Source organism: Scatophagus argus, chromosome 15 (assembly GCF_020382885.2).
Source record: "Scatophagus argus isolate fScaArg1 chromosome 15, fScaArg1.pri, whole genome shotgun sequence".
In the NCBI taxonomy this organism is placed as follows: domain Eukaryota; kingdom Metazoa; phylum Chordata; class Actinopteri; family Scatophagidae; genus Scatophagus; species Scatophagus argus.
In genome coordinates this window covers 3,751,428-3,759,214 of record NC_058507.1, presented here as the reverse complement: position 1 = coordinate 3,759,214, position 7,787 = coordinate 3,751,428, and the positions used below count along the sequence as shown (strand labels likewise).

Genomic DNA, 7,787 nt, shown 5'->3' with positions numbered 1-7,787 from the left:
GTGTGTCAGTGTGTGAGAAAGGTCTTCTCCCCTTGACTGATAAATGTGTTTTGTTCAGACTGAATTTCATAGTTTCCAAACGCCATTTGCCATGACACAATTACTGTGGCAGAAAAACAAAATGCTGTCATATTTATCTTTCACTTTTCTTTTATTGTGTGTTTTGTCTTGCTTTGGTGCTCAAAATAGGAGCGTAGGAGAGTCTGTGACCATGAGTGTGCAAGTACCGGTATATCACAACACCCTTACTTGGATATTATGACTTTCTGATACTTTCATATTGGGCTTTAAACCTGAAATATAGTGAGGAACAATTATTTAGCAAGTGCAATTAGCTTGATACTGTATGGCAGACAAGCTCATTTCTTTCACACGATTTCTAATGTCATCAAAAAAAACGAAACAAACATTTTGGTGTCAGCTGTCGCTTTAACAGTGACTGATTGTGCTTCATTTCTGAGAAACAACTTTACAGCTAAAATCCTCATCGTTTCTGGGCTATTAGACAAATGGTTTCCGGTCAGTTCCCAAGATAAATATGAGAGGGCTGTAATGATTAACAGGAAAAAAGAACACAACATATTGTTGATACACAAAGTGGCAGAAATATCTTTGCATTTTCTTCTGTATTGTTGGGTAATTTCACATCTAAAGGACTTTAAAACGATACAAACAAAACTAAACAAAGCAATAATCACTCTTTGGTTTATCTCGTGACGAGGGATCAGAGGTAGCTGCTATTTATGAAGCCAACAGGACCGGAGGGCATTGCATTATGGTCAGTGAAGAAAGACAAGAAAAAGACTGTGCAGCCAGTGATGATAAATTACAGCTTCAGCGCATTTCATTCTCCATGGTCTAAAAAAGTTAATGACATTTGAGACATAAAGTCACCTCAGAGGTATTAAATGTCACCCCTACACCTCTCACTGAAATCTCTAATCCGCCAACATTTGTGAGAGTTGAGCTCATTATTGCTACTTCATTACTAATTAAATTGAAGCTTCATGGATTACTGCTCCAAATTAGCAAATGAAAAGTGTCATCATGTTGCACCGAAGAACATACTGAACAGGGATCCTTCATCGGTATTCCTGCTCTCTGTGACCTCAGGAAGACTAATGAATCCGGGACCGGGTGGAGCCGGACTGGGGAGCTGGGGTCTGAGCTTGGCTCTCTCGTGAACCCCAGACTACAAGATTGTAAGGCAAGCTGAATGAGTCACAGCTGCCCAGAGCCAAGGGTGAGTGTACGTAAACACAAACACAATGTGAATGCACTCACACTGTGTAGAGTCTTCTGAATAAAACATGGAGGGGATTTTGTACGGCAGACACTTATTTGGTCTGAATATAAGTTTCTGAAAGATTGTGTTAGTTTGGGTACTTTCTGCCCTCGAGCAAAGAACTGCTTACTTTTTATGCCATAAACAAAGAGCTATTCTTCCTTTAAATAATTCATGAGCAAACATTTTGGGAGATTTACTGGCTCTCTTGCTGAGATTGTTACCACTCCCATGTCTCTGCGGCAAAAACAAAGCCATAGTCAAGAGATGTTTATTCTATGCCTTTTGTCCACAAAGTTTTGTGTAATTCTGTATAACATATGGAATATACCATGTGGTGTTCAACACAAGGAGAAGTTTTTTATCTGTTTGTAGCCATCCAGTCTAAGGGAAAAGAGGACGCTAATGAGACAAAAGCAGGGTCAATAATACATGGCGACAAGTAAATAAGGACATTTGAGGACATTTTGTCTGCAGTTTTGTGAAATATTTTGTTAAAATACGTGTGAACCACTACGCATGCACTCTATACGTTACGCAGCTAGCATGTTACCAGTGTAATTTAAATCTGCCATTGTTAAAACTTGTTCAAGCAACCGACTTGAATACTGAAGGGAAAAAAAAGTTTTATTTTTTGCAAATACATCACAATTCAATGATGAGATATTAAGAGATCATCGCTGATTCAACCCAATGTTCTCCTCTAACACTTAGTGGAAAAAAGTGGATAACTATTTAAGTGCTGAACATTAATTAAATATTCAGTTGTGCATTTTGCATTTAAGTTCATTGGGTTCTGCATTAAACAGAACCTCAGAAGCAGTGAAACAAGAGGAGAAATGCAAGTCTTATGAATAAATAGCAGTGACTCTAGACAGCTGAGGCAGATGCAGCACCCCCTTAAAGCCAAGGAGTGGATGAAGAAGTGAGGCACACTGGAGGAAACCCAGTCTTGAGACTTTAGTGGGAGCACACACAAGAGGAGGAGTAATTACTGAGAAAGTGAATCAGCTCCTGCTGCAGAGTCAGTGGGACTGTTTGTCTGTGATGGGGGACGCCAGCGGGTTTTGGGGGAGCAGCTGTGCTGGTCAGAGCCCAGTCGCAGGTTTGTAATGTCGGGGGAGGGAGACAGCCAGCAACAGTTTATTACTCTCTGTCTTTCCACAGCTACTCTCTTCATCAAAACACCACACGCTCATGTCTCAGTAAGTGCATGCGTCTCATCTCTGCAGCTTATGTGCCTCTAAATCATACTTTAACATGCGGTGGGTGTTTGCTTTTATGAACTTGTGCAAGTGATACAAAAAAAGCTGATTGGAATAGAAGCATTGAGGGCTAACAGACAAACTACCCTTGAAGGTTCAAGGGCATTTTGACAACCCGGCAACCCGGCACCCAACATGAACCCAGCATGCAACATGAAGAAAGAACAAACACTGTCACGTGACCAGACAGACCAAATACGGATCGGTTGGGAAAATGGCACCATACTCTTTCCAGCAACGACAAAGTGGAGTGTGAACATCTGGTGCAGTATGACTTAAATCTCAGCTGGACAAACTGACTGTTTACTTAACTGTATGCAGTGCAAACGTATTACATCACAGCCAATAAAATCAAGCCTGAAAGGAGCAAAATCCCCTGAAGAGTTACATCACAGCGGCAAAAAAAGCAAATGTTCCACAGAGTGTGTGTGTGTGTGTGTGTGTGTGTGTGTGTGTGAGAGAGAGAGAGAGAGAGAGAGAGAGAGAGAGAGAGAGCTGTGTGTACTAAGTGTCTAATTGGAGAGTGTGAATGACGGCAGACTGCGAGCCTCTGGGTCCGTACCTCTTTGACTCTCTGGATCATCGGCTGCAGCCAATCAGTGTTGACCTCGCAGTGGCTGTCCAAGAAGGTCAAGATGGAGGCCGAGGCCGTGTTGGCTCCGCGCACACGTGATCGGATCAGACCTGAGGGGAGCACAATGAAGACAATGAAGTATGCATTTTGATTAGAATGGACGCAGCTTCACTGCAAGTAGGGACAATTTTGATGCTTAGTGTTTCAGCTGGCATGAAAGCAGACTGTGGGTCATTGAGACAGATGCACTCAATCCAATCCAATTCAATTCAATTCAATTTATTTATATGGCACCAAATCACAACACAAGTTGTCTCATATCACTCAATTAGAGCAGGTTTAGATTTGATTTTTGGTGCAGAGAGACCCAACAAAAACTCCACTGACTTAACATGCTGCAGTCAATTTACTGGTCACAATGACTATTTCCCAACTGTGAACACTAGCATAATATCTTCTGTGGCTTAGTAGAAGTTTTGTCAAGTTTGAGAAAATGATCACAGCTCCATCGACGCATGTCTGGGCAGAACATCATGCTTACAAAAGGGCCAAAATGCTGCTTAATTAAAAATACATGATGATGGGGGGGCAGCTGTGACCTAGAGGTGTTGTGAGTATTGTGACTGGAGGGTTGCTGGTTCGATTCACATCACTGTTTGTGATCTTCTGCTCTTGACCGGTGCGATAGCAAACAAACTTCGTGCTTAGCTGACATCTTTTGAAATCTCTCATCTCGGCCGTGAATTGTCTGCAATAAACTTCATGAGAACATCTTGTCTCACATGCTAATAATACCGATCGTGAAGCTTGCATGTCATAGAAGGCTGGACTGCTGGTCTTGACGTGGTTTTACGCTCATCGAGTGCCCTTCTAGTTTTGTCTGATTTCCAGTTGGTGGACAGGTGTGGACCTGTTGTTTCAGGTATGGACGACATTTATGGCTGGAGAAAAAAAACCTGCAAAAGTGAAATGAGCTTTTCCAGGTGGTTGCACTGCATTCTGGTGCAGTGAGGCAACTGTCGACAGAAACATTAGTCCTGTCTCCGTCTCTACTGTGGATTTGTCTGTTTCATTATTGAACATCACAGAACTGAGAAGAGCTCTTAGTCTTTGATCACAAGTGAATTGCAGCGTGTTTACAAGTGATGTTTTTAAAAAGCTAAAGACTTTTCTGTCAAACTCCATTTAAACTGTCTTCAGGAGGTCTTCACGGGTCACATTTTCTCTGCTTCATGGAAAAATACAAATTAGACAGTTCAGCGTGCTGAAATATGGAAGATACATCTCCAGTTGTTTTAATGAACGTCAATTTTCTGTTTGAGTTCTGAACGATTTGAAGCCCTTTGCTCATCAAGTGATATTTTCTTCTTTGTTTCTGGGATGTTTACATTTGACCTTTAAGTGGAAAAGCTTCTGCAGTCAACAAGCAGGCTTTTGAAATGAAAGCGGTTAATTGGATTAGTCTGAAGGCTTTTGGCCCTACCAAAACACTTTAAAGTGCATGCAGTTCATTTGGAGCTGAATCTATTTTTAAGGACACCAAGTTAAGCACAGAATCGCTGCAGGCGGGGGACGAATGACAGTAAAGTTGTTTTTCTTCATCAAAAGTGCAATCACAGTGATTTGCATTTAACACAGAGGAGGACTGTGGGGGAGGTTAATTATCTTTTTTTTCTGGAGCATCAGTTAATTAAAACAGGAGCATCTTATCATCTCGATTTTGTCCCATAGTCAAACATCATTAAAATAACAGAAACTTTTCAGAAAGTTTGAAAAGATAATCGTGCAGTTCATGGAGTGCAGCCCTGGGGTCTACCTTTCACGTTTGTACCTGATTTATCTAATTAAACGTGACAGAGTCGTGTCTCTCAGATTCATTTAGAGGAATAATCAGCGGGGATGCACATGCAGTCGTACAATGAAGAAGCTCGACTCGAAGCTAAACACGAGTACACAGACCAGACGTCTTCAAAAGTCAGTTGCAAGCAGCTTCGTTACATTTGAGATATTCACTGGTGGTCTACCCCACAGTTCTCAGCCACAACAACAAAAGCCTCCTCACACTTTTTCGTTGCTACTGTTTGTGCATTTAATGCTCCAGCACTCGATGACCTCAGGCAGCAGCTAGACACATTGAAGGAGAGAAAATCACTGATGGCTGAAGGTGTGAAACCGCTAAGAGATGTGGAAAGTAGCAATAAAACCTTAAAATCACACATCACATGAACAGGGACTTGTTCTGTTTCATGTGCGCTGATAAAAACCTAATGATCACAAGGCTTTTACCAAACACAGAGAGGATTTGGATGAAACTGATGGTTGATTATGCTGCGACGTGGATTTTAAAGAAACCTGAGCTCACTCAGGCATGTGTGCCTCGGATGCCGGTCACAACCCGCTGGCCTAAATCCAATACGCTTGTGTTTTACCAGCATGTGGCTCATAAGCCCAAACTAAGTCTGATTCGTCTGCAGTGAGAGCAGCAGCACAAGCAGCAACCCGAGTAAGAGAGATTACAGTCAGATGTCCAAATAAATCAGTAACGCCAGTTCTGTCGGCTTTGTGTTTGCGCTGAATTTTCTTGTTTTGTTGGTCGAGGATTTCATCTAATTTGGGGATTGATTTATTTCAATTCAGAAACCTGCAGGTGATGACTGCAAACAATATTTTTTTTGGTCTACTTTTTTGTGGCTTCTAATATGGAGACGAAATGACCAAAAAAAAATATCAGAATCTTTGTAGAATTATTGGCACAAATATTTTGGATTGTATGTGTTTCTATTGTTGTTTTTCTCTTTTTCTTTGGCAGGGGCCAAACCTTCTCTGTCATACTGATTAAATCTCTGATATTCACTGTGGGCTACAGTCTGAAGTAATTTATCAAGTAAGAAGGCCAAAGTGTGACAATGTGCTGCTTTTCCTCCTTCACGACGCTGGTTTGCAAATGACTACAAATAGTCATCCTTCTATAAATCTCAGTACAAAAATGATCAGATGCAGGTACCTTTCGACTGGAGAAGTTCTGATACTACTCTGTATTATCTTATTTCGGTAGATATCTTAAAAGGTATCGAGTACAATAAATAATAAACTTCTTCTTTAGTGAGATATATGTGTAACAGTTATGTCAGATACAGCACCTTTAAGCTGAATCTTTTCCATTAAGCCACGCACTCACCTTCTCTCCTGCCGTTCCTCAGGCAACGCACTTTGGGGATCTGAGAGAGCAGCTGGCAGTCCTCAGCTGGAGGAGGAGAGCAGAGGAGATGGGATGTTATGGTGGGAGCAGAACACACACTCCTCGTCGCCCCGCATCACACTCTGCCACTCAGCACAAACACACACACACCCTAAGAAAGCGGCCACTCACACCACAGCATAAAATGACCCTAAACACATCGCGTTCACACACACAACATCCATCAGTGCTCCATCACAGCCCTGCAAATAATCAGAAAGACATAAACACAGAAAGCTCAGAGTACAAACAAAAGAGCTTCATTTCACTGGATAATTGAACTCAAAACCCTTTTTTTCCTTAAATGGATACAGCGAGCAGCCCGTTCCCATCACCCACCCTCTTCTTCTACATGACACAATCGCTGGCGCAGACCCATTGCTGATGCGCCGGGACGGACATCATTACAAACAGTAGGCACACACAGGTACACACAAACACACCCTTGAGAGGATTAGCATTAGCAGCAGAGAGTGAGTGTGATCTTACTGAGGGATTGTGGATGGATCAAGGAGACCCCCACCCAGCAGCGATTGAGCCTGACGCTGACAAAAACAAGCATGACAAGTTGTAATCCTCCTTGATTAAATTTGCTTTGTGTACAAACCTGCTTGTTTGCATTTAAGCTGTCGATGCACAGGGTGTGTGTGTGTGTGTGTGTGTGTGTGTGTGTGTGTGTGTGTGTGTGTGAGTGTGTGTGTGTGTGTGGGGAGTGTGAGGACTAAGGGGGCTTTAACTGCTTGGAGAAGAAGAGCAGAAAGTCACAGATCACACCCACAGCAGATGTTGTATACTTTTAGCCAGATTGTGTGTGTGTGTGTGTGTGTGTGTGTGTGTGTGTTTGCATGCATTATGCAGTCCCACGCACCCAGCCGCATACTGTGTGTTTCTTTATCATGCATGTTCAGGACATGAGATGTGTCCGTGCAGGAAAAGTTAAATGCCAGATTACATAAAAAACATTTTAGTGTTTTGCAGATGGGAGCTCTTGTCCCATAATGCAGTGCACAACATGAATACGAAAAAGAAAGAAATAAAACATGAACAATAAAATTTCCTTAGCATTTAGCATATTTAAAATTAACATTAGCGATAAAGTTGGACTTCGATGATCTCCCTTTAGTGCAGCTCAGTAAAGGCCTTTAATTTCTCGGATATTAAGTGTTCTTGGTGTTTACTGGGGTGTCTTGACACGACCGGAGTCACATGCTGTCGTCATCTGGACACGCATTAAAGATCACTGTCCTTGATTGAGGACGGTGTCCTCACGATTAGGGCGAGCCTTAATAGGATTACACTCAGACAAGACGATCCCTCCCCTGCTGCTGTCTGACGTCCACCAGCCAACCGACCGTGTCCAACCCCCCCCCTTCGTCCAGACGTCCACCTGCAGGGTCACATCCACCGAGCTCACAGTAGCACTGC

The 7,787-nt window shown here is 42.4% G+C and overlaps 1 protein-coding gene across 1 annotated transcript in view; it reads right to left on the bottom strand.

Annotated features, from left to right (window-relative positions):
* galnt16 (UDP-N-acetyl-alpha-D-galactosamine:polypeptide N-acetylgalactosaminyltransferase 16) overlaps positions 1-7,787 on the bottom strand; it is a 34,935-nt gene that overhangs the window by 12,300 nt on the left and 14,848 nt on the right. Inside the window, exons 5-6 of the mRNA XM_046413138.1 lie at positions 6,303-6,368; positions 3,113-3,234 (exon numbers count right to left, since the gene is read on the bottom strand). Of these exons, the coding sequence (XP_046269094.1) occupies positions 3,113-3,234; positions 6,303-6,368 (188 nt within the window). The remainder of the gene's footprint in view (positions 1-3,112; positions 3,235-6,302; positions 6,369-7,787) is intronic.